The following is a 27914-nucleotide window of genomic DNA, read 5'->3' on the forward strand; positions in this document are numbered from 1 at the left end:
GATTCAATGTTCTGTTCAAATGGAAACAGGCGTTATCGCTCCAACAAATGTCAGCTTCAAGGTTTGGCTGGTGCGTTCGTCGTTCAAGAAACCACTCACAGAACTGCACCCGCATATGTGTCATCCCCATGCAGTTCCTGCACAAAGTGTATACGATAGGGATGGAAATGATTGACGGATAGTATTGACGCTTGACTGGTGCCACATTCTTGCGCCACTTCCCTGGTTGACCGTGATGGACTGACTACCAGCTTAGCTAGTATACTAGCTGCGTTTGCATCCACTGTTGCTGTACGAGGCTGCCCTGAACGTTTTTTTGTCGTGGATACTGCGTGATGTCTTGAACCGTTCCATTAAATGACCAATGCTTCCGTGATGTGGGGTAGGTTGATCTGGATGCCGTCTGTGATATTCTTCTGCTGCTTCCCGTAGACTCAGGCCTCCCGCATGGATGAGAACCATTTCCACCCTCTTAGGAATTTTGTACATTGTCTGTTGCTACCTGGTTCACTGGTGAAACTAGCACTTACTCATCTGTCTACACAAAAAAACACTATTAATTACGGCGCGCGACCCAAACCACATTTCTACTTTAAGTTTCGTACCCTCCAGAGATGTGAAATCTCAGTTTTGGATGCGTTTTCCCTAACCAAACTGGTACTTTACTTGAAACGCGAACAGGTTTGTTGCAATTTTCTCAAAAATGGCTCTTATGATTTTCTTTAAATTTTGCACATGAACTACACGTACCATTATCTAAAACATTTATTTGAAACTATTTTTTGTACTTACACTAATAATGGAGATGTCCTACGTTGCGCGACTTTTGAATCACCCTGTATATGCTTATGTAACCTCATTATATTTACTGCGTAACAAGCTCTGAGAACGTATACTAAGTGGGGCACATGTGTACCCCAGAAATAATTAATATTACCTAAGTTTAATGTTTGGAAATAAGGGAGTACAGCCTTACACACAAAAATGATCAGTCTCCTGTAGTGTGAGTTTGTTTAAGTCCACTTTAGGCAGCTCTTGGTTCACACGACTAGGGAAAGGATGTTTATTTTGCACCTAATTTACTCCTTGATTATATCTTTGTTGTAGATTAGTTGTAACACTTGATCTATAAACAGATAGAAAAAGTAACAAAAAAAAAAAAAAAACAAGGAAAAACAGAGTGTGCTTAAGTAATTTTTTCACATGTAAACCTAAGCTCTCACTGAATCATCTGAAGTATTTGAAGCATGTATGGCAGTTGGTCGTTTTTCTAAGATTATACATGTTTACAACTATACACAATGGAAAATTAGGACTGTGAAATGAAATTTATGAGAGCAACACTAGGATATAGTCACTTAGACCACAAAATAAATGAGGATATCATGCAAGAACTTCAGTTACAACCAGTGTCACAGTTTATAAACAAGTACTAGCTGCAGTGGAAAAACCATGTACAACGAATGAATCGTGATAGACTTCCAAAATCCATGCTTCAATACTGTCTTTGGGATGTCCAGAAAAAAAGGTGGACTGCAAATGGCTCACTGACACTAACAAGCCTTGTGACATATGTATACTTGAATAATTTTCAAGGGAAAAATTGTTCCGGGGCCAGGTATCGATCCCGGGACCTCTGGTAGAACGTACCAGCGCTCTACCACTGAGCTACCCGGGAACTCCACCAGACATAGTCTCAACTTTTCCCTTATATCCACACAACTCGCGTGGGCTGACGAAACGCCAGAGACCCACAACGAGTGCACACAATCTCTGTGTGACTTGGAATTGTGGTTTTCTGTTAACGTACACAGTAATGTTCAACCAGAGGTCCCGGGATCGATACCCGGCCCCGGAACAATTTTTCCCTTGAAAATTATTCAAATCTGCTTTACAGGAAGCTTCACCTGAAAGATTAGATTTGCATAATATGTATACTTGTCTGGATGATGATGATGATGATGATGATGATGATGATGATGATGATGATGATGATATTTTCTAAACCTCATGTGAACTTTATAATTTTCAACAGTTTTTCTGCTGATATCAGTACTTCTCATTGTCCCTGCTTCACTTCCAGAATACAGTACAAGCATAACTAAGGTTTTATACAAGCTTATTCTTGTGTGTTGCTGTATAAATAAAGTGTCCAAAATTGTTTAAAACAATATACATTGATTAAAACAAGTTTTAAACACGATTTTTAAATGTATATGATGATTTTATTAACGTTTAAGCCAACAGTATTCTCTGTTATGTTTATTATTTATTTATCCATTAAAACTATATGAATAAAAGTTTTTTTTTTTAGATATTTCATACAAGTTATTGTATTGGTTGTTTCATTCTAAATGTTTACAATATAAAATCATGTTTGCCTTCTATTTGGCCTTTATGAAATTTAGTTTGAGTTTACAGTGGTGGCATTCTGTGGTACAAGTAATCATTCATGATGATCACTTGCTCAGTAATTGATATGGTACTTGATAGTGACATCATAACAAATCAGAAATCCGGATATTCAGTTTGATTGGAAATATGTCTTTGTGTTTCTGTTATGTGGTCCAAGTAATAAAATAAATAATACATCCAAAGTACATATTGGTGTTTTAATTTTGCTGTCTAAATATTTAGGGAAGCGAAATTCTGATGATGAAGAACCTCCATTAAAAAAAAGTGTTTATTTCAAGAGATGGGATGGTGTGTATAATTGGCTTGTGCCCCCGCGGAATAATCACTCTTAAGCTCACTATGAACCACACATATGGTCAAGTGCAGGAACAGGTGCCTAATGCTTGAATTACAAGTTTGTTCCAATTCAAAACTGGACTGTCGAACTTTGTGTAATGTTGTAAAAGATTAGGTCTATGTATCACTGTCAAATTGAGGTAAATTTGAAAATATAATTTTTTTTATGAAACTCACCATTAAGTTTCATAAAAGGTTTTTTTTTTCAGTTAGTAGGATATTAGTTTTATGAATAACTTTTATTTAGCTTAACAAATAGCGCGATAGATTTAAAATATCTAAAATGCCAGTTTTCCGAATTTTTCTTTAAAACATCTGGTATTTCACTAATTTTGACAATACACATCTCACAACTCTGTGTAAAACATGTTTTATGTAAGAAGGTACCACTGGTGCCACACTTGGCTGCTGATCTGAAGTTGTGCACAGGCACAGATTCGATTCCCACTTGGGCTGATTACCTGGTTGGGTTTTTCCGAGGTTTTCCCCAATGTCAGGTATATATGGCGAACCTCGGCCTTATCTCGCCAAATACCATCTCGCTATCACCAATCCCATTGACACTAAATAACCTAGTAGTTGATACAGCGTCGTTAAATAACCAAATAGAAAAAAAAAGTATACATGAAGATGTCATTGGAGAAGAACAAAATCATCATCATCATCATCATCATCATCATCATCATCATCATCATCGTCATCTGGCACTACAACCCTGGGTGGGTTTTGGCTGCTCGTACAACAGTCCTCCATTCTGTCCTATCTTCAGTCTTCTTTCTAGGTCCCTGATGACCCCATCCAGCCATCTCTTCTTAGGTCTTCCTTCCCTTCTTCTGTTGTGGACTTTCCCTTGTAGTATTCTCTTGGGAATTCTGTTTTCGTCCATTCTCTGTATGTGTCCCAGCCATCTCAACCTCTGGGATTTTATAAATGTAACAATATCTTGTCCTCCAATCAGTTGATTGATTTCTTCATTATACCGTATCTGCCATTCGTTTTCATATACCGGTCTGTATATTCTTCTTAGAATTTATCTCTCGAAACACCATAGGAGATCTTCTTCTACTTTAGTTAGTGTCCATGCCTCAGATCCATATGTTATTACTAAAGTGTGGTATGTGTTTAGTTTGGTTGTTCTCGTAATTAGCCAACTACTAAGCAATTTAACATTCACAAAGTATACTCTGTTGCCTGACAGTATTCTGTCCTTAACAGTTACACTCATATCGCAGTTGTAATCGATTATGGCGCCCAAGTATTTCAGTTGTTTAACTACTTCAAACATCATATCTCCTACTGATATGTTTTGAGGAATTTTTCTAGTTTTGGCGGTAGGCATTACTATATACTTAGTTTTCTCTTGATTAATCATTAATCCCATTAGTTGAGCTGCATTAGGAAGTTCTGTTGTTAATCATTTAAGAGTTGCCAGGTTCCTAGTGATAATGGTAATATCATCTGCGTATGCACATATTTGGCTTGACTTGAGGAATGTAGGGCCTTTTTGGTCTACTTTTTCGATTGCCTGATGTATTGCCAGGTTAAATAACGTTGTGGATAATCTGTCTCCCTGTTTCACCCCAGCATTAAAAGAGATGCTATTACTGAATTTGTTCTCATGACTAACTTGAATACCTAATTCTCCCAGTGCTTCGTAGAGTGCGCTTCTGCACACACTGTCAAATGCTTGTCTAAAATCAATAAACAGCAGATGTAATTCTGTATCCCATTCGTGAAATTTTTCTATTTGTCTTATGATGAATATTTGGTATGTCCAAAAATCTGAAAGTTAGAATTTATAAAACAGTTATATTACCGGTTCTTCTGTATGGTTGTGAAACTTGGATTCTCACTCTGAGAGAGGAACATAGGTTCAGGGTGTTTGAGAATAAGGTGCTTAGGAAAATATTTGGGGCTAAGCGGGATGAAGTTACAGGAGAATGGAGAAAGTTACACAACACAGAACTGCACGCATTGTATTCTTCACCTGACATAATTAGGAACATTAAATCCAGACGTTTGAGATGGGCAGGGCATGTAGCACGTATGGGCGAATCCAGAAATGCATGTAGAGTGTTAGTTGGGAGACCGGAGGGAAAAAGACCTTTAGGGAGGCCGAGACGTAGATGGGAGGATAATATTAAAATGGATTTGAGGGAGGTGGGGTATGATGATAGAGACTGGATTAATCTTGCACAGGATAGGGACCGCTGGCGGGCTTATGTGAGGGCGGCAATGAACCTTCAGGTTCCTTAAAAGCCATTTGTAAGTTGTAAGTAAGTAAGAAGAACAAAATGGTTTTCGTAAAGACAAGTTTTGCTGTGATGGTTATTTTACATTGAAATTGCTAATTGAAAACACAGAGAATTCAACTTAGAGACACACATTGCTTTTATTGATTTTAAACAAGCTTCCGATAGAGTCAATTGAATAAATTATTTCAGGTGCTAGCAGATGATCATGTCCCCCAACAGCTTTTAATTAACATTCATAACGTTTACAAAACAACTTTGATAGCAGTTAGAAACAAAAATAGACTTTCAGATTGGCAGCAAATTCGTAGCAGAGTAAGACAAGGTTGTGACCCATCTCCATTACTTCTCATTATATGTATAAACAGAATCATTAGCAATTGGAAACAGATGCGTCATGGTTCAATTTCTGTCAGTCGAAGTTTACAGATTGATAGTCTGCTCTTTGCTGATGATTTAGCCCTAGTTGCAAGCGATGAAGATGAGCTTCAGTATTCAGTGCATAATCTAAATATGATCAGCACAAAATACGACATGGAAATCAATATTGAAAAAAAAAAACAAAAGTCATGATATTTCCTGGGAAATACCTGGTCGCAAGCAAAATTTCCTTAAACAAATTAATAGAAAGAGTAAATGAGTTTATGTATCTTGACTATAATTTAATATTTCTTGGTGAAACAGATATAACTTCTAAAATTTGCAAATGCAATAAAACAATGGGAATAATCAACAAAATTATGAAGCCTTCCCTAGTACAGTGATACACAAGAATATACTTCTATAAATCTTAGTTATACCTGTACTATGTTTTGGAAGTGAAGCATGGACAATAAGAAGTACATATGAGGAGCATTGTTTCAAAACGTATTATGTGCAACTTAAAATTTTTTTACACGAACGACGAAAAACTGGATTACTCGTAAACCGGAGAAGTTTTCAAAACACTACACAAAACCATTTTTAAGTACTGGTTTCACAGTTTACAAATATGACGACTTGGAACCATCAGACTTCACAGCATGAAAGATAAATAAATGGAAAGTAACAAATTTAATTTCGTCCACTGGGGGACTTAACACGTTTTGAAATGATGCTCCTCATATATCAGCAGAATAACAACCTGTGAAAGGAAATTTATGAGAGCAACACTAGGATATACTCGCTTGGATCGCAAGAGAAATGAGGATATCATCCAAGAACTTCAATTACAACCAGTCTTACAGTTTATAAATAAGTACCAGCTGCAGTGGAAAACCATGTGCAACGAATGAATCAGAATAGATTCTAAAATCCATGCTTCAATACCGTCCCCAGGGGAAGAGATCTTTGGGCCATCCAAAAAATAAGTTGAAGTGAGAATGACTCATTCACTCCGTAACAAGCCTTGGACCATATATTTGTTTGGATGATAATGATTACTTTTCAAAACACCATGTCAACTTCATCATTTTCAACAGATAAAGGCTTAATAAACTCAGAATATCAAAATGTACCATTTCCATGAAATTTCAAATGAAAAAGATGGGAACATCTCAATGTACAATATGAAGAGTTCGCGGGGAAAAACGATGAATGTCGCATTTCTGTTAAGGATTAGATAATGGTCTAATTGAGTCTGTAACTGCAAGATGTAGTGCTGTTTCTATAGAAAATAAAGGAAAGGATTACTGTATTCGTGGTGATAATTCTCCTTTTTACCATTTTTCATAAGAATAACATTAAATTTCGCAGTGATCCATTGAATTAGATAATGACATCAACCTTAAGAAAACTGTGACATTCATTATTTTTCCCGCGAACTCTTCATATATAATTCCTGAGTATCCAAGACAAAGTGCAGTTGCATCCTTTCGATTACTCACAGGGTATGATTGTTTGTCAAAACACTTCAACAAAATTGGAATTTTTTCTTCATCACTTTGCCCATTATACAGTCTTCAGAAAGAAATGGATCAGAATCATACGTCCAGCCCTTTCCTCTAAATCCACTGTGTGCGAGAAATGAAGGAGAGCAAGCTTTATTGCCAAGAACTCAGCATTAGTTAACGAAAACAACATATTTTAAGAATGCACTATTTCATGTCACCATTTAAAACAGTATAAAGGTACGATCACACGTCGCTACTTTTGCAGTGCTGCAATACAAAAAACTGCGCAACTCTTGTACTGCGACGTGTGAACAACGGTGGAACCGTAAAGTAGCGGGTGCCGAACCTGCTGCCCGCTACTTTTCCATGCTGCGCGCAACTTAATGCTAGCTCCACACTCTCGCCGAGTCAAGCCGAGCCAAGGCGAGCGCGAGAGTGTGGACGGTGAGCTCGCCTCGCCTCGCCGTGTCTCGCCTAGACTCGCACTCGCCTGCGCTCCGCTCCGTGTCGGTTTTTGGTGTCCGAGTCAAAGGAAGCGAATGGTGAACCCGAGCGTCACCCCAGATACAATAACAAAAAGTGTAGACCAGTGGTTCTCCCTACGCGGCCTGCGGACGGCTCTTAAAGTGATTTATTGCGGCTATTGAATTAATATTAGGCCTGCTATTACTATTTTTTTTACCTTTTCTTTTTAATTTCTGTAATAATGTGCAACTGGGGAAATCTTTGGTTACCCTGTATCCTTACTGCCAGTGAAGGCGTTCAACAACGACGCGCATTTGTTTTCATTTTTAAAAAGGTACAGCAGTGTCATGTCTCATGTCTTACTATGTCTTGATATAATACTGCGTTATAAATGTTTTTATCTTAATAGACATAGCGTGCATTCAAATTTTTGTAACAGGTATTCAAAAGATTCCCAATCAAAGATAGAGAAACTGAAAATGTTAAAAATTCCGTAATATCTGTATAGAAAGTAATGTATTCTCTGTACATAAAAATCAATTGACAACAAAAGCATCGTGCCACGTAGCAGACATTAAGCTATTTATAGATTCGGTGATTGTTAAGGAGTGTCTTGTAGCTGTATGTGACACCTTATTTTCTGAATTTCCAAACTCATTCAAAACAGATTACAGGTGAAATAAAACATCAAATCAACCTGCTCGTATCGTATGATTTGCATAAGAATAGCAGAGTCCGCCCTTTAACTTCAAAATATCAGTAATGTATTATAAATATTTGATAATGATTACGATGATGCTGATGATAATAATAACAATAATACACCAAATTATATAATAATTAAAAATCTGCGCATTTTGTTAAGCTTCAATACTGTAAAATGCATTGTGGCTCTCGACAAGTTCCTATTTTCCACTTTCGGCTCTCCTTTAATTTCTAGTGAATACCACTGGTGTAGACTCTTGTACTCAATTACTTCTTACAAATAACTTTTAGGGAATCCGGAAGTTCATTGCTGCCCTCACATAAGCCCGCCATCGGTCCCTATCCTGGACATAATTAATCCAGTCCCTAGCATAATATTCTACCTGCCTCAAATCCATTTTAATATTATCCTCCCATCTACACCTTGGCCTCCCCAAAGATCTTTTCCCCTCAGGTCTTCCAACTAACACTCTATATGCTTTTCTGGATTCATCCATACTTGCTACATGTCCTGCCCATCTCAAACGTCTGGATTTAATGTTCCTAATTATTTAGGTGAAGAATACAATGCGTGCAATTCTGCGTTGTTTAACTTTCTCCATTCTCCTGTAACTTCATCCCTCTTAGCCCCAAATATTTTACTAAGCACCTTATTCTCGAACACCCTTAACCTCTGTTCCTCTCTCAAAGTGAGAGTCCAAGTTTCACAACCATACAGAACAACCGGTAATATAGTAACTGTTTTTTTTTTAATTCTAACTTTCAGCATTTTCGGGAGCAGACTGGATGACAAAAGTTTCTCAACTGAATAATAACAGGCATTTCCCATATTTATTCTGCGTTTAATTTCCCCTCGAGTGTCATTTATCTGTTGCTCCAACGTACTTGAATTTTTCCACTTTTTCAAAAGATACATTTTATATTGAGGTTTCGCAACAAGCTCTTTTTTTTTTACGGTGATGGGTTGTTAGTCCTTCGCCCAAATCCCAAGCTGGAGGACCACCACTTATCAAATTTCCGCGACTGTCTGTTCAATATATTTCAGTTATTCTAGCTGCCAATATGGCGAGCCGCAATTCGTCTGGTATCGCTTTTCTCAGTTGTGTCTTTCTTTGAAATAATTGGCGATACAGAAGTTATCAAATTTTCCTGATGGTTCACAAAAATTGCTAGTTAAAGATATTTTCTAACATGTCCCTGCAATATAAATTAATATGTAGTTTTAAATGGCTTTAATTATCTTGGCAAACAAATGAATAGTCATATTTTTATTAATCATTTATAAATTCCTATTAAGATATTGTGATAACATTAGAGTCGATATATTGTGTAATAATAAAATCGTTGCCACGTGGAAATGTTCATAGACAAGTTACATTATACTAAATGAGAAAAAATGTAATATCGGCAAATTCATCTCGTCCGATTTTTGTGTATAGCTTCATCCACCATCTTTTTTTTTCCGAGGCTTCCGACTTTTTTGGTGTGATATGTTACCAATAGTTGTAATAACTAAGAGCACACAGAGCTGATGCAGCGGCAATTCGGTAACTTCCATCGTGTACACGTCACAACTGAACGCCTCACCTCGCCTCGGCTCGGCGAGAGTGTGGACGGGTACATCGCTCGCAACAACACGGTTTGCGCTCGCCGAGTGGCACTCGGGTCGACTCGGCGAGAGTGTGGAGGTAGCATAAAAGTAGCGACGTGTGAACAGGGTTCTCAGGGTTGCAGCCGCAGCATTTTTGATATCGGTTTTGTTGAAACTTTTGCTGTGGTTGCAACCAGTGTTACCACCCAAATGTGTCAATGACACTTTTATTATTTGGATATATTTTAATGTTAAATGTGATGAAAATAAATTATTTGTAACAGTTATTAAATACACAACACAGTCCAAGCATAATTGGAGACGATATAATTCATTTTTTAAATTATCTGTAGCGTAGTTCCAAACAGGAGGGTTGCCAACATTGATTACGTGAATATACTGTTGGTTATCATTTAAGTATATAGGCATTTTTAAAAGCTTTATAGTAAAAATAATGTCAATTTCTGAATACTAGATATGACAGAAAAGCAAATAATAGGTAAGGAAGCTTTTGCATGAGTTTCTTAATAATGCGAACATAACCACAAAATGTATATTGAGAAGTCAACACGGAGATGGGAACCTGCAGCATGACTGCGGCTGCAAAAGTAGCGCCTCGCGTGTGAACAGACTCGCAACCTCCAGTTGCAACTTTTGCAGCACTCAGGTTGCGCAGCACGAAAAGTAGCGTGCAGCGAGCTACTTTTGGCTTACGTGTGAACACGTCACGCAACTTTTGCAACTGCAGTATAAAAGTAGCGCTGCAAAAGTAGCGACATGTGACCGTACCTTAAGAAACAGTTTAAAGAAACAAACATGTTTTTGATTTTTTAAATAAAACTGTTTTTCTTTTTTGCCAACCCTGGATGTGAATAGTATTAAGACAAAAATAATTACCGGTACATTTTTTTTTTTTTTTTTTTTTTTCGTTTTATGTATAAGCCATCTTTTTTTTTTTTTTTTTTCTAACCTTTGGTGCACACTTTAAATGTCTGAATGATTATACACAAATATTGGTGTAGGTCATTCGTTATGTCGTGAAATAAAATGCTTGCATGTGCCATAAGATATAGTAAGAACCTTATGGTGGAGGTAAGTGAGCTTGCTTACTACGTACGAGTAGAACTGTAGCGAGGGAGAGAAGTTGAGAAGCTTACTTTCTTCTTCCCTGACAGAAAGATAGGTCTCACGAGATACGAAATGGTCCATACTTACTGCACCTTGTCCTGCACTTCCCTATCCCTATTTTTTAACATAGCTGCATCTCCCAAAGTGCGAAGGCTGAGGTGAGGAGGAAACATTCCTCTTTCTAACTTGTAAATTCCTCAGAATCAATTTTCTGGACATATTATAGCTAGACCACTTAGAAAAGGCAGCTATGGCGGAAACCTAAATCATTTCCTTCCAAAGAGTTTGTAATATGTAACTAGAGACACCAACGGCGCTAGTTTCGTGTACAAAATTGAACCGCTGTTTGGCCGCCATTAAAGGGAGTTGATGCTTCCCTGGGAGTGCAAGCAGTTCATGCTTATTGAGGAGTACGAATAAATATAAGTACACTTGAAGGGAAATAATAAGAAAATGGCGAAATACTGCGCCGCAAATATTTGTTCGAACATAGCTATTATTGTAGGATGCCCAGGAAAGCATGCATATCTTAATATTTGGAAGAATGTTCCAAATGCAGTTCCTCCTTTGAATGTGTTTACAGAAAGTCGGAATATTTCTTGGATAAAAGTTTTTCCAGAAACACATTAATCAGGTTTATAAGACTGATTTCAACAATGTATGTAACGGTTAGGTGCCATCACATTACAGTGAATTATAATAGCAGAGTGCATAAGAAAATCCGCAGACTATATCTGTCTAAAACTGTTTTGTTTCACAATAAATTAATTAATCATGTAATTTCCGTTTTGTGCAGCATGCACTTCTAATTTTTGGTTATATTAAATGCAAAGAAATTAATGAAAATATAGCTGATGGCCTAGCTAGGCCTATTATTACCACTGCTACTAGGTCTACTATGACCACTACTAGGCCTACTATTACCACTACTAATAGATCTATTATTACCACTAGCACTGACTAGGTCTCACTACTACTAAATGAGGCAGTAGAGCAAATGGACAGCTTTAAATACTTAGGATGTGTAAAAAGCTGTGTTGGAAAGAGTGGGTTAAGAAAGAATATTGGACAGAATTTTGTATGACATCAACAAAAGTGATATTTCTCAAAAGCTACTAGAGTTAGCCTTTTTTCCCTTCTCAAAGACACGCACAATACATGGAGACTCTGCATTGTTCTGGCACAGTTTCCTTTTCCCAAGTAGCAAGCACATCTTATAATTTCACTAGATAATGTGCTTCACCCTCTTGTATTAATTCTGCTGGAATTTGATCAATATCTGGAGACTTGTACTTTTTCACCTTTCCAGAAAGTGTGGATTCGGTATCAAAGGTTCAGCAATTTGTATTTGAATTTCGTTCTGATCATTTCTATTTGGCCTATGTACATTTAGTAGTTGCCCAAAATAGATTTTCTGTCTGTTTAGGATGAAATGAGAATGCAAGCAAGTCACCGTTCTCATCCTTGATCATGTTTACCCTTGCCTGATATCCTTTCTTAAATTCTTTTATGCCCTTATATAAATCTCTAATGTTTTTATTCTTACTATTTGTTTCTCCTTCAAGTAATCTCTCTTTTTGTTCCTAAGTGTATGACTTGCTTCCTGTCTTTCATTGAAATAATTATTTAGCCTATATTCGCCTGGAATGGATTCTGTAAGAATTTCAATTTTGCCAGTTTCCTTCTTCCTACTACCATGAAATAATCTTCATCAAACAACGGTTTCTTTTTCTTAGTTCCACTGTGACCATGCATTAAAGAATTATGAAAATAATTAAAAAAAAAAAAACATTTTACTTTATATGGTAAACTTTACATCTCTAGTGACTTGTTAAAAATATGTATTTGTTTTTTTTACTGCATATTGTGTGGACTAGAAGGCAAATTTTGTGTACTCTTATGTTTTGAATTTCGGAATTTTTTTTTCAATACACCCTATTCAACACTTTCATTCAGTAGAACATAGCCTGTAGATAGTCACATTATATGGTTATGGAAGTACCATTAAGAAAGTTTCGTTTTATGCTTTAGCTGTAATGTTAAATTTAGAATTGCAAAGATTACACTTATTGTTGTAATATGAATAATTTTTATTTGTAAGCAATTATAAAGAGAAACTGCATGAAAGAGAGCATTTTGTTTAGTGTTCAACAGTATTTAGAATGTATTAGTGTCTGTTATATAAGTTCTATATGTCAGCGTACTTCTTTGTTGTAGAGAATTTCTGACTGGATTCCATAAAAGAAAACTACAGCGAAAGAAGAAAGCTCAAGAAGAGTTTGAGCAGCAGTTGAAAGAAGAAAGAAAGCGATTACAGCTAGAAGTATGTATGAAATTTATATTTAACTCCATGAAGTCTTTAGGCTAAAAGGGCAATTTAAAATTGGACTACCAATTAAAAAGCTGGCATAAATTTTTGCTTCACAGAGTTTATGCAAGTGCAACATTAGCCAGTTGACCAGTATATTTGTCTGAGATTTAGATTTAAATTCTGGCTGCTAATACCAAGTTGGAATTTATAGTGGACAGTGCTTGGATACGAATAATTTTGAGGGAAAATTGTTCCGGGGCCGGGTATCAAACCTGGGATGTTTGGTTAAATGTACCAATGCTCTACCAACTGAGCTACCCGGGAACTCTACCCGACACTGATCCAACTTTTCCCTCTATATCCACAGACCTCAAAGTGGGCTGACAACCGTCAAGCAACCAACATTGAGTGCACACTAACTCTGTGTGACTTAAATTGTCGATACCCGGCCCCAGAACAATTTTTCTCTCAAAATTATTAAAAAATCAACTTTACAGGGAGTTTACCTGAATGCTTGATTTGCAGTGCTTGGATATGTTTCCTGGAGAATTGTCATTCCAGCATTTGCATTCCATTATCTCTTTAAAATCAAGACAAGGCTTCATGTCACATGTCTGTGGTGTTGAGATAATCCCCGGTATTGTGCGGACATGGAACATTGTTCCCCTTGGCTATCAACTTTCAAAGCTGCTTTTCCTATGATTCAGATCAGGGTGTGTAGTGATGTTACATACAAATCTGTCCAGTAATACTTCATTGACTTTTCTCAAATAAAGATTATGAACCTCCCTCCAAACTTGCAACTTTTATAATAGCTATGAATGAAACTTGTGAAAATATGGATTATATTTTTTAAGCTCTTAATCATAACTATAATTAGTGAAATTGTGATGTGGGCGCATTTATTATATCCTTAAAATGTGTTCAATTTATGTTTGCATGTTAAACTGGGACTCATGAAAAATGCTATTGAAGGCATGGAAAGGGATTGCTAGTTTTACAGAATATTGAACAGCACAGAACAGAAAGTGTTTTAAAGCTATTTTATTTGTTTACTAGCTGATAGTACCCGGTGTTGCCCAGGTTTTTCTTTCTGCTTCTGTTTTCAAATGAACTGGTTGTTAAATTTTCGGAAATGTCGGGAACCCAACTATAGACAACCAAAACGGATTGTTTTACTAAACTTTTCTCGCACATAAAGATGAATCTTTACTTAACTTCACTTAGCCTACATGAATTAATACTCCTTAGCCAAATGCCTGCCAAGTTTAACTAATTTTAAAACAATTGTAGATCAGGCACAGAAAAGAAAATATTTCATCATGTGCCTGACGTTCAACTTTGTTTCAAATTGATATATTTATTTGTTTTGTTTATTTATTTCTGCCGGTCAGTTACCGCTAAATTTCAAGTGCTTTATCTTAGTCGTGGCTGTCAGCGTATTAAACACCATTAATTTTTCTGCTGTCTCCTTTCCTCCCCGCCACAAATGTGACGTTGTACAGAGGCAGAGAAAAAATAATTATAAGATCTGTACATTTAACTGAAGCTGTGCTGACACACATTTCACGTAATTTCATGTCTATGTGTGCTTTCACTTGAACTTCAGAGACAGCTGATGGTGATTAGAGAATTCCCTTGTTCCCACTCTGAATCGTTGGGGTGTCATCGTGAGCCTAAATTTATCTATTGGTCGTACCAAAGAATCAATATATACGTATGTAATTCAATTTATATTGGAATATTTTTTACACCTTGACAGCTGTACGCCCGCTTATATCATACCAGGGCTTTTTAAAATATGACGTAAGATATAATATCTAACAAATTTAGAACATATTAAATATATTACTTTTTATTTTATATATAGAATGCAGATAGAGTATAATTTTGCAAGAAGTCATTGTTCAGCATAAATAATAATATTCTGAAAGACATCCTATGTTATAGAAAATGAAGTGACCGTTCTTTCCACAACGCTTGACATACTACACTGGCAACCTGATTACACAGATAAAATTTCGCCATAACATATTATTGGACATGGGCAATAATATTTTGAAAGATATATATTTTAGAATTAAGTAGTATATCGAAATGATTGCCGTCCAAATCTTGGATTTAAAATATCGGCATCCCAATCAATTCAAATGAACAAAAATAAAGAAAATGTAAATTAATGTCTTATTTTCACTGGGCTTACGTATATTCACATACTACTCGTACATTAGGAACATGACAAAAGTCTCATTGATATGCATACAATTCGTTTTCCCGTCTTTTGTATAAATATGTATATATTTTTTATTGCGTTATTTTACGACACTGTATCAACATCTAGGTTATTTAGCGTCTGAATGAGATGAAGGTGATAATGCCGGTGAAATGAGTCCGGGGTCCAGCACCGAAAGTTACCCAGCATTTGCTCGTATTGGGTTGAGGGAAAACCCCGGAAAAAAACCTCAACCAGGTAACTTGCCCCGACCGGGAATCGAACCTGAGCCACCTGGTTTCGCGGCCAGACGCGCTGACCGTTACTCCACAAGTGTGGACAATATCTATATATGTTTAGGTGTGCTCACTTGGAAGCAAGTTACGCAATTATTGACAATATGAAAAACACGGAGATTTAGGTGAATGTCTGCAACTTTGAGCGACTATCCTTGAGCTTTATTTTACTACGGTCATTACGAATGCTAGTTGCACTGAAATGGCAGTTGCTTAAAATCGAATGACATGTTACTGGCTATCATAAGAATATGTGGGATAAAAACATCTTTTCCTTTCCTTTTGCCAGTTAATACTGTCACTTCTATCACGTTTGTCATGAGTTTTTTCACACCAATTCCTGTTCCATTGCATAGTTCTTGTGGGTCAATATTTCGCAATAGTACTATTGGTGATTCATTATTAAGTATTAAATTATGTGTTGGCAATCCTTGTGATTTCAAAGAATTTAAGAATTCAGTTTGATAAAACACAGTCTGCTCACTATCTACAACTGTCTCGAGAAACACATAATACGGTTCTGGACTGCGTAAGGATACTTACTGCATGAATAAATTGTCTAGATTTTGACCTTCATGATGTATCTACAATGTTATTTTATATCGTTTTGCTTTTTCCATGGCCTCATGAAAGTCGATGTTGAATACAACAGACAATAATAAAGAACAATTGACTGTAGAAGATTGCATTTTAGTATTATACATGAATGTTTGATCGTATTTATTTTTATTTTTTACTTTTTTAATCAATTTAACTCCATTTTAACAATTTTAATATAGCCTATGTTCTTCTCCTGGTTATGAAGGTTAACTGTGCAAACTTTGGTACATATTGGTCAAAGCGTGTAGATTTGTATAGGGAACATACATACATACATACATACATACATACATACATACATACCCACATTCACTTTTATATATTAGATTTATTTACTTCTGTGCAGTGAAACTTGTTCAAAGTGGAATTGCAAGGGATCAAGTTTATTTTCTGAATAGGAAAAGTTTCCGGATTATACAGAATTACACAAGGCTTAAGAAATGTTGTTGACCATTGTAAGGGTACTAATCCAGTTCCCAAATCTTATTAAAAAGCTCAAGAATAGTTTTTTTTGCCTCTGTTTCCGAGTGTTTGAAAAATTCTGCATGAATTTATCTTCTCCTGGTGAGTTCCTTTGGATACTTTCTAAGTCATGTATAAGTTCTTCATCTTTGAATGCAGCTTTGAAAATGTGATCTGTTGTACCATTGATTGATTGTATTTTTCTTCAAAGATTTTCACATTTTGTTGCATAAACTCCTTCCTTTGGAGCCTGTGCATAGACTAGAGCAAAGCCATTGGTTATTTGAATATTAGAATGAAGGATCTTATTTTCAAACATTTTTGGTTTTTATTTTGGTATAGGTTCGCTGTTTTACGTATTGGATACAAATTTGTGATACTTCGTGCAATCTTTCTGGAAGTTTAGTTTGATTATGAAATTATTAAATTAACATACTTTGTCTTGTAAAACTGACTTCCTGAGGAGGGCTGTCTGTTGTCTCCAAGCCAGGTTACCCTGTTTGTCCCAATTGTTCAGCTGTATTTCGTAACTCATCACGTTCTTGATTTTTTAAATCTTGAGACCAGAATAATTTGTAGTTTTTTTATTGCTGCTCTTGGGATGTGCTTTTTTGCAAATTTCAAAATTTAGCATTAAGGCTTCTACATATTTCACTCATGTAGGTCGAGTAAAGTCATTATTTTTTTCTTGCAATTCTGCCTCAAGAAACTTCATGAAGTTTTCCTAGTCTGCATTTTTTAAATTCCATGTCACTCTAGCTCGAATTTTACCCATTTCAGATTTATATTGGCAATGACTATTCTGTGTCCAGATCCTGTACTGTATCTTGTTCAGTGTGTTGACATATGTCTGCAGACACAGGGAGGAGATCAGGCATGGTTAACAAGCCATTATTATGTAGATATAGGTATGAGTGTCAGATCTGTCGTATACTAACTGCAAAATACTAGAGTTGAGTATACCTTCAACTTCCTTTCCTGTTGCATTTCCAATATTGTTATTACAGCTTCAGTTGCGTGAGTGAGTATTAAAGTCCTCTATGAGTACAATCTTACAAGACATACTCTACTCTACTCTTAAATGGAAGGAGTCCATAATCGTACCTATCTTTAAGAAGGGAGACAAGACTAACTGTAGTAACTTTCGAGGAATATCACTTTTGTTGACGTCGTACAAAATTTTGTCCAATATTCTTTTGAGAAGATTAACTCCATATGTAGATGAAAGTATTGGGGATCATCAGTGTGGGTTTAGGTGTAATAGATCAACTATTGACCAGATATTTTGTATTCGACAGATAATGGAGAAAAAATGGGAGTATAAGGGTACAGTGCATCAGTTATTCATGGATTTCAAAAAGGCATATGACTCAGTTAAGACAGAAGTTTTATATGATATTTTTATTGAATTTGGTATTCCCAAGAAACTAGTTCGATTAATTAAAATGTGTCTCAGTGAAACATACAGCAGAGTTCGTATAAGTTAGTTTCTGTCAGATGCGTTTCCAATTCACTGTGGGTTGAAGCAAGGAGATGCACTATCCCCTTTACTTTTTAACTTTTCTCAAGAGTATGCCATTAGGAAAGTTCAGGATAACAGGCAGGGTTTGGAATTGAACGGGTTACATCAGCTCCTTGTCTATGCGGATGACGTGAATATGTTAGGAGAAAATCCACAAAAGATTAGGGAAAACACGGGAATTTTACTGGAAGCAAGTAAAGAGATAGGTTTGGAAGTAAATCCCGAAAAGACAAAGTATATGATTATGACTCGTGACGGGAATATTGTACGAATTGGAAATATAAAAATTGGAAATTTATCTTTTGAAGAGGTGAAGACGTTCAAATATCTTGGAGCAACAGTAACAAATATAAATGATACTCGGGAGGAAATTAAACACAGAATAAATATGGGAAATGCCTGTTATTATTCGGTTGAGAAGCTTTTATCATCCAGTCTGCTGTCAAAAAATCTGAAAGTTAGAATTTATAAAACAGTTATATTACCAGTTGTTCTTTATGGTTGTGAAACTTGGACTCTCACTTTGAGAGAGGAACATAGGTTAAGGGTGTTTGAGAATAAGGTGCTTAGGAAAATATTTGGGGCTAAGAGGAATGAAGTTACAGGAGAATGGAGAAAGTTACACAACACAGAACTGCACGCATTGTATTCTTCACCTGACATAATTAGGAACATTAAATCCAGACGTTTGAGATGAGCAGGGCATGTAGCACGTATGGGCGAATCCAGAAATGCATATAGAGTGTTAGTTGGGAGGCCGGAGGGAAAAAGACCTTTAGGGAGGCCGAGACGTAGATGGGAATATAATATTAAAATGGATTTGAAGGAGGTGGGATATGATGATAGAGAATGGATTAATCTTGCTCAGGATAGGGATCAATGGCGGGCTTATGTGAGGGCAGCAATGAACCTCCGGTTCCTTAAAAGCCAGTAAGTAAGTAAGAGTACAATCTTATTTGTGAACTGTAAGAGCTGAGAAACTGCAATTACTGCTGTGCTATCAGTAGCGTAGATTTTGAAGTGGTTGTCTTTCTTCTATATAACTTCACTATTTATCTCTTGTCCACAGTGTTACCCATTTCTTTTATTATTTTAAAACCAGATGTAAGACTGCTCACTCCCACTAATATTCCACTGGCAATTTGCATTTTCCTGTAAGATACAATGTACAACCCTTGAATTGATAGTGAGGCAGCTTATCTAGAGGAGGATTTGCTTCCATAAATATAAACACTTCAATCTTATGTTTTGTCAGGGTTGTCATTAACTTTGTCTCTTTAGCTTGAGATAGCAATTCAGCATTCCATTAACAATTTTTTAATTTCTCAGGTTTGTTCGTATAAGGAACAGGTGTCTTTGAGGTTGTGTCTTATGTTCATGGATCTTTTTGCCGTTAGAGATGCCCAAGGTGCACCACAAGAAAGTTACAGCCTTATCTAGTCTTGTCCACTGTATTTGCCACTAACGACTTTGTATTAAAAACCAATTTATTTGTCCTTGTGTTTATGTTCGTGCATCTTTTTCGTGTTATTTTATCATTCTCTGTACATTGTATTAAAGTGTGCTCCATTTTTATTTAAATGTTTATTGTTGTTGCCATATTACTGTAGCAGCACAGGAAGGTTGATTTACATTTCAAACTGCTGTAGAGCCCAGACGAGAAGTTATGGCACCAGCGCGAGGGACGCATTTTAGTTCGTTTGCTTGGACTCGCCCTCACACTCAACTGGAGGGGTGTTGGGTTAGTTGGTTACTAGCATTCCGAGTGTTCAGATCGTTCTGTTACTACCGCTATTGCTAATACTGAAAACATTGTCCTTCTGAGCGCCATCATTATGGCATTGTCTAAGGTGTGAAATCATAGAGTAGTTCATAGTCAAGGACATGAAATAGCATACAATGTATGGAAATTCATGTCAGAAGAGGCTGTAAACGGAATACCAATTCCATTGAAAAGCGTGTGTGCAAGAGTACTGGCTACCACTGGTATTTCAAAGCGAACCTTGGCAGAATCAGGAACGAAGGGAAAAATATTGAGGCAGGAACAGCAGATTCTTTCTCCAATCCGGAAAAATCACAGCCGAAGAAGGAGATTGTTGCAGCTGTAGACAGTTTTGATGAGGAAGTCATGAGAAGACTCATTTATAATTTCTATGCTACGCATAAACAGAGGCCGACCCTGCAATCGCTTCTTCCAAAAATGGATATCAGTGTATGATTATTGAAGAAAGTAGAGAATAATTACATTGAAATTGAGCACGTGATGGACAGTATTTTTGAGAACATTTCCATAGACTTAGGGACATCTGATTGCAGCACAGATCAGTCGTCTGATTCGGACGGAGAATAAGAATATAAAGATGGAATAGCGGGCGTAATTCCATTAGGTACCTTCGGACTCTTGAGTAGGAAAGTGGTGATACTAAGGTAAGACGAATGTTTTTAGAAAGAGATGAAATGGATATGCCTGCCACTCTGAGCTTGAGAACCGTAACCCAAACAACCCCCACTCCTGTACCCTGCTGGCCGGCAATTTAAAACTTCGCGCATGTTGGTGCAATAACATCTCATCTCAGCTCTACACAGCTGTAGTTTTAAGTTGATGGACTGCACCGCAGCTAATTAAAACACTGCTCAAACAGAAATTCATACTCTTCAGATTAAAACAAATTCAACAATTTTCTATGAAGTAACTCATTAATTTCAGTGATGGTCAACTCCTCCACACATGTGGACTCAAACTTAGCTTACACTGTCCAGATAAAGGTATGCTGAGAGTACTGGAGTTTGTGATTATCGGGGGAGAAACTGTAAAGCATTTAACTTCCTATGTCTTAGAGGTCTTAAAAAATGTTCATTCTTGAGGAAAAGATAGTAGCAATATCAGCTGAAAACACACAGGCGATAATTTGCATCACAAAAAAAAAAAAAAAAAAAAAAAAAATCAAAGTGATTTAATAGGTGTAAGATGCCCTGCTCATGTTTTGCACAATGTTCATGAGACTGGGCTGACTGCTTGCCCATTGTCGTACAGTTTACAATTGAAGAAATCTATCCTGTTTTCCACTTTAATGCTGTATGTATTGATATACAGTAGAATCTCTCATAACTGGCACCAAAGGGACCAGGCCAGTTCCGGATATGAGATTTTGCTGGATAATTAAATAAATACCAGTACATATAAAAAAAAAAGTTCGTATTTCATGGTGCCAAATGTTGAAACTGCAGCCATGTGAAGCTTATTTCTCTATCACTTGCTCATAACTGAATAAATGTAAAAACTGTTTGAATTTTCCTTATTAAAACAAAGCAGACAACACAAATAACACACCAATTCTAGGTTCGAATATTCACTGAAAATTGAAGTTCATGCGAACTTCATATGTGGCAACACTGACAGCCTGAATATAGGCCTAACTAAATAAACATAAAAACTGTGTGGATTTTCTTTATTAAAACACATTACATAACACAAATAATTCACTAATTTTAGGTTCGAATATTCACTGAAAATGAAAGTTCATGCGAACTTCATATGTGGCAACACTGACTGCCCGAACATAATTAAATTAACATAAAGACTGTGTGGATTTTCTTTAATAAAACACATTACATAACACAAATAACACACTAATTCTAGGTTCGAATATTCACTGAAAATTAAAGTTCATGTGAACTTCTTAATGTGGCAAAACTGACAGCCCATACTGTGGCAATGTGGCAGATTTAAACTTTTTTTTTTTTTTTTTTTTTTTTGGCTCAGCCAAAAGTGCCGTTGTTTTGGTATTGTGGTTATTTGGGTGCCAGTTATGAGGGATTTTACTGTTCTGAAATCTTTCTAAGACTCTAGTGAAATAGAATATAAAAATTGGAAATTTATCCTTTGAAGAGGTGGAAAAATATCCAGTCTACTGTCAAAAAATCTGAAAGTTAGAATTTATAAAACAGTTATATTACCGGTTCTTCTGTATGGTTGTGAAACTTGAACTCTCACTTTGAGAGAGGAACCCAGGTTAAGGGTGTTTGAGAATAAGGTGCTTCAGAAAATATTTTGGGCTAAGAGGAATGAAGTTACAGGAGAATGGAGAAAGTTACACAACACAGAACTGCACGCATTGTATTCTTCACCTGACATAATTAGGAACATTAAATCCAGACATTTGAGATGGGCAGCGCATGTAGCACGTATGGGCAAATCTAGAAATGCATATAGAGTGTTAGTTGGGAGGTCGAAGGGAAAAAGACCTTTGGGAAGGCTGAGACGTAGGTGGGAAGATAATATTAAAATGGATTTGAGGGAGGTTGGATATAATGATAGAGACTGGATTAATCTTGCTCAGGATAGGAACCTATGGCGGGCTTATGTGAGGGCGGCAGTGAACCTCCGGGTTCCTTAAAAGCCAGTAAGTAAGTAAGAATATGCAAATCAAGATTTTCAGGTATAACTCCCTGTAAAGTTGATTTGAATAATTTCGAGGGAAAAATTGTTCCGGAGCCGGGTATCGAACCTGGGACCTTTGGTTTAACGTACCAACGCTCTACCACTGAGCTACTCGGGAACTCTAACCGACACCGATCCAATTTTTCCCTCTATATCCACAGACCTCAAAGTGGGCTGACAACCGTCAAGCAACCAACTTCGAGTGCACACTAACTCCGTGTGACTTAAATTGTGGTTTTCTGTTAACGAACAGTGACGTGTATTATGCAAATCAAGATTTTCAGGTATAACTCCCTGTAAAGTTGATTTGAACAATTTCGAGGGAAAAATTGTTCCGGAGCCGGGTATCGAACCCGGGACGTTTGGTTTAACGTACCAACCCTCTACCACTGAGCTACTCGGGAACTCTAACCGACACCGATCCAATTTTTCCCTCTATATCCACAGACCTCAAAGTGGGCTGACAACCGTCAAGCAACCAACTTCGAGTGCACACTAACTCCGTGTGACTTAAATTGTGGTTTTCTGTTAACGAACAGTGACGTGTATTATGCAATCAAGATTTTCAGGTATAACTCCCTGTAAAGTTGATTTGAATAATTTCGAGGGAAAAATTGTTCCGGAGCCGGGTATCGAACCCGGGACCTTTGGTTTAACGTACCAACGCTCTACCACTGAGCTACTCGGGAACTCTAACCGACACCGATCCAATTTTTCCCTCTATATCCACAGACCTCAAAGTGGGCTGACAACCGTCAAGCAACCAACTTCGAGTGCACACTAACTCCGTGTGACTTAAATTGTGGTTTTCTGTTAACGAACAGTGACGTGTATTATGCAATCAAGATTTTCAGGTATAACTCCCTGTAAAGTTGATTTGAATAATTTCGAGGGAAAAATTGTTCCGGAGCCGGGTATCGAACCCGGGACCTTTGGTTTAACGTACCAACGCTCTACCACTGAGCTACCCGGGAACTCTACCAGACACCGATCCAATTTTTCCCTCTATATCCACAGACCTCAAAGTGGGCTGACAACCGTCAAGCAACCAACTTCGAGTGCACACTAACTCCGTGTGACTTAAATTGTGGTTTTCTGTTAACGAACAGTGACGTGTATTATGCAATCAAGATTTTCAGGTATAACTCCCTGTAAAGTTGATTTGAATAATTTCGAGGGAAAAATTGTTCCGGAGCCGGGTATCGAACCCGGGACCTTTGGTTTAACGTACCAACGCTCTACCACTGAGCTACTCGGGAACTCTAACCGACACCGATCTAATTTTTCCCTCTATATCCACAGACCTCAAAGTGGGCTGACAACCGTCAAGCAACCAACTTCGAGTGCACACTAACTCCGTGTGACTTAAATTGTGGTTTTCTGTTAACGAACAGTTAACATAATACACGTCACTGTTCGTTAACAGAAAACCACAATTTAAGTCACACGGAGTTAGTGTGCACTCGAAGTTGGTTGCTTGACGGTTGTCAGCCCACTTTGAGGTCTGTGGATATAGAGGGAAAAATTGGATCGGTGTCGGTTAGAGTTCCCGAGTAGCTCAGTGGTAGAGCGTTGGTACGTTAAACCAAAGGTCCCGGGTTCGATATCCGGCTCCGGAACAATTTTTCCCTCGAAATTATTCAAATCAACTTTACAGGGAGTTATACCTGAAAATCTTGATTTGCATAATACACGTCACTGTTCGTTAACAGAAAACCACAATTTAAGTCACACGGAGATAGTGTGCACTCGAAGTTGGTTGCTTGACGGTTGTCAGCCCACTTTGAGGTCTGTGGATATAGAGGGAAAAATTGGATCGGTGTCGGTTAGAGTTCCCGAGTAGCTCAGTGGTAGAGCGTTGGTACGTTAAACCAAGGTCCCGGGTTCGATACCCGGCTCCGGAACAATTTTTCCCTCGAAATTATTCAAATCAACTTTACAGGGAGTTATACCTGAAAATCTTGATTTGCATAATACACGTCACTGTTCGTTAACAGAAAACCACAATTTAAGTCACATGGAGTTAGTGTGCACTCGAAGTTGGTTGCTTGACGGTTGTCAGCCCACTTTGAGGTCTGTGGATATAGAGGGAAAAATTGGATCGGTGTCGGTTAGAGTTCCCGAGTAGCTCAGTGGTAGAGCGTTGGTACGTTAAACCAAAGGTCCCGGGTTCGATATCCGGCTCCGGAACAATTTTTCCCTCGAAATTATTCAAATCAACTTTACAGGGAGTTATACCTGAAAATCTTGATTTGCATAATACACGTCACTGTTCGTTAACAGAAAACCACAATTTAAGTCACACGGAGTTAGTGTGCACTCGAAGTTGGTTGCTTGACGGTTGTCAGCCCACTTTGAGGTCTGTGGATATAGAGGGAAAAATTGGATCGATGTCGGTTAGAGTTCCCGAGTAGCTCAGTGGTAGAGCGTTGGTACGTTAAACCAAAGGTCCCGGGTTCGATACCCGGCTCCGGAACAATTTTTCCCTCGAAATTATTCAAGTAAGAATATAATTGAATTCCAGGACATATTAAAACTATATGGTTATACCTCCTTCCAGCAGTTTATAGAGTCATTTGAGTTTTTTCCAGCTTTGAAGCCCTCCTTCAGTCATCATCTTTCATTTCTTTTCCATTCAATTGAAAATCTTCTCCAGTAGTATTTTTTTGTGTTGAAAAATAAAGCACAATTGTAGCTGAAGTAAAAAACGAATCCCTTCAATTCAATTCAATTCAGTTCATTGTGTAGATCACTTTAAATCAAGCTGTCAATTGTAAAAGTTGTAACAGTATGCAAGAATTCTAGAATTTTATAAACTCTAGTGTTCCCGACTTTTAACAAATATTGTAGTGTGTACAAATACTGTAAAGGCAAATAGGAGATTTGGAGTAGTATGTCAGACAATAGTGTCATTGATATGTGGCAGAAAATATTCGCTCATTTTAACAATAAGGCAGTGTGTATAAAACATATCAACTGCTTCGTTGAATTTTTGCTTTCAATTCCAAGATCTAATGTAGCAGTTGAAAGAATATTTTAAGTAATAAATTATTGTATTTACTCGCATAATTTCTCCCTCCAAACTTTTAGGACACATTTTCTCAGAATTCAGAATTTTGTTTTCTTCTTGCAGTGTTTCCCCTTGCTTTCATTAAAACAATAATTGGATATCCTTCTCGTTTTAAGAGAAATACTGTAAAAATTCGTACTGGTATGGAAAACCTATGGTCATTACCATAGTAAAAAGTACTGATGACATGTTATATGAAGACAATAGAGTGTACAATACATGCATCTTAATTAGTTTTCTTTGTGTGATTAATTAATTTTGATATTGGTACCAATCAATATCTTATGTGCGAATATTAACACTATAATCAAGGTGAGGCTACCGGCATAAGAACTAACACACAGTGATGCAACTAACATACAGCTGTAAAACTGCCCATAATTACTGAATTCTGATGATGGCCCATCACTACATATTATTTCTAACTTTGGTTGATTACTATCTGATCGAACGATTTCATCATATATAAAGTCAAGCAACACAAACACAGTGTCTTTGTCCTTAGATTGGCATTCAGAACAGGTAAGGTATGTTTTACATTGCCCTTTATAAAATAAAAGCTAAGTAAATAGAAGAACACGTCTTGTGCATGACCAAAGAGCATTTGAATTTCATTCTGATACTTGCAGCTAAATGACATCGCAAAGACCACTTGAAGTATGCATGTACCAGATTCTTTATTTTTATCACATGCAAACTCTTTCTGCTATATTCATTTGTATTAATATGGGCCATTATGACAGGCACCTCAGCAATAATCAATTCAAAAAGTTTTCTTTAATGGAAAGCTGTAACCTCCCATCACTGGTTTTTCCCCATGTTTTTCAAACCACTTTGTTTTCTGGTTGATTTGGGCAACACATTAATTTTCCATTTTAACACTGATCACACAAATTGTTCCAGCAAAGAGATTCCAATTTGTCATCACACATATATTCTTCCAGAACTCACTTGAATATGTACATTTGGGCGAAAGTGAATTTAGTTTTAAAATTAAATTCTCATGAATTTTGCATTTACAATGCTCTGCTGGAGTTTCTTCTAGTAACAAAATATTATTATTTTTTCTTTTTTCTTTTCTTTTTTTTTTTTTTTTTTTTTTTTTTAATTTATTGAGTATGCCCCGACGAGTATAACTCATATGTAGGGGTTATACAAGAACACATATGTTGCACATTGTAATTGAAAAGTCATGAAACTACAGTTTGTTGAAAACAAACAATAACACAAGAATTTATTAAAGAAAGAAAGCAAAATAAGAACAAATAACAAGATGACATAAAGTTTTGGACAGAAAGAAGAAAAAGTTTGAAACCATGGAATAAATAAATCAACTGAGAATTAAAATAAATAATCTTCCCAAAAACGTATTTTTAAACAATTCTTAAAACACCGACAATTTGGTAAAATTCTATATTCTAAAGGAAGTTGGTTAAAAGTTGTTGTTAAAAAATGGTTAAGTCGTTTCGTTCCATAAGTTACTGAGCAATGCTGAGAAAAAAAAAATATATTGTCTTTTTGTCTTGTTAAATAAGTATGTATGTCTTTAATAAACTGAAATGTAATATTACTATGTATTAAATTGTTAATAACTTTGTACATGAAAATGGCGGCACCTAATTTGATAATTGATTCAACTGGTAGAACGAAAGAAAATTGATATAAATATTTAACTGGAGTCAAATAATGAAAACCCAATAAATTTCTTAAAGCTCTATTTTGAATAATTTGTAAAGGTCTCAAAGCAGTTTTCTTATTATGTCCCCAGTTAAATGACATATACATTGAATGAGAATGGATAAAAGCATAATATCCATTCAAGAGACAAGATATAGGCAAAGATCTTTTAAGCCTTTTCAAATACCAGACATTGGAGCAATTTTCTCACAGACAGCCAAAATATGCTTATCCCATGTTAAATGTTCATCAACAATCAAACCTAAAAATTTAACTGATGCAACTTTTTGTATTACAGAATCATTAACCTTTAATTCTTTCGGAATAATATAATAAAATGAAGGTTTAATGAAAATCCATATACCGTATACAGTTTTTTTCAAATTCAAAGAAAGCCTATTTGTGCTTAACCAGTTTTCAAGAGTAATAATGTTTGCCTCAAACTTTTCAAACAGTTCTTCAATGGAGTCAGTAATATAAATACACTAGTGTCATCTGCAAAAAGAGTGAAGGCGAAGGCTGCAAAATTTTGAATATCCAGTTCTAAAATTTTGGTTTGC

The 27914-nt window shown here is 36.5% G+C and overlaps 1 protein-coding gene across 4 annotated transcripts in view; it reads left to right on the plus strand.

The window, feature by feature from the left end:
• The window catches only part of LOC138715551 (nucleolar protein 12-like), a 149885-nt gene that overhangs the window by 22034 nt on the left and 99937 nt on the right, over nt 1–27914 (plus strand). For all 4 annotated transcript variants that reach the window (XM_069848615.1, XM_069848616.1, XM_069848617.1 and 1 more), the window contains exon 4: nt 12981–13086. In XM_069848615.1, the coding sequence (XP_069704716.1) occupies nt 12981–13086 (106 nt within the window). The remainder of the gene's footprint in view (nt 1–12980; nt 13087–27914) is intronic.

This window comes from Periplaneta americana, chromosome 15, assembly GCF_040183065.1.
Source record: "Periplaneta americana isolate PAMFEO1 chromosome 15, P.americana_PAMFEO1_priV1, whole genome shotgun sequence".
Taxonomy (NCBI): Eukaryota; Metazoa; Arthropoda; class Insecta; order Blattodea; family Blattidae; genus Periplaneta; species Periplaneta americana.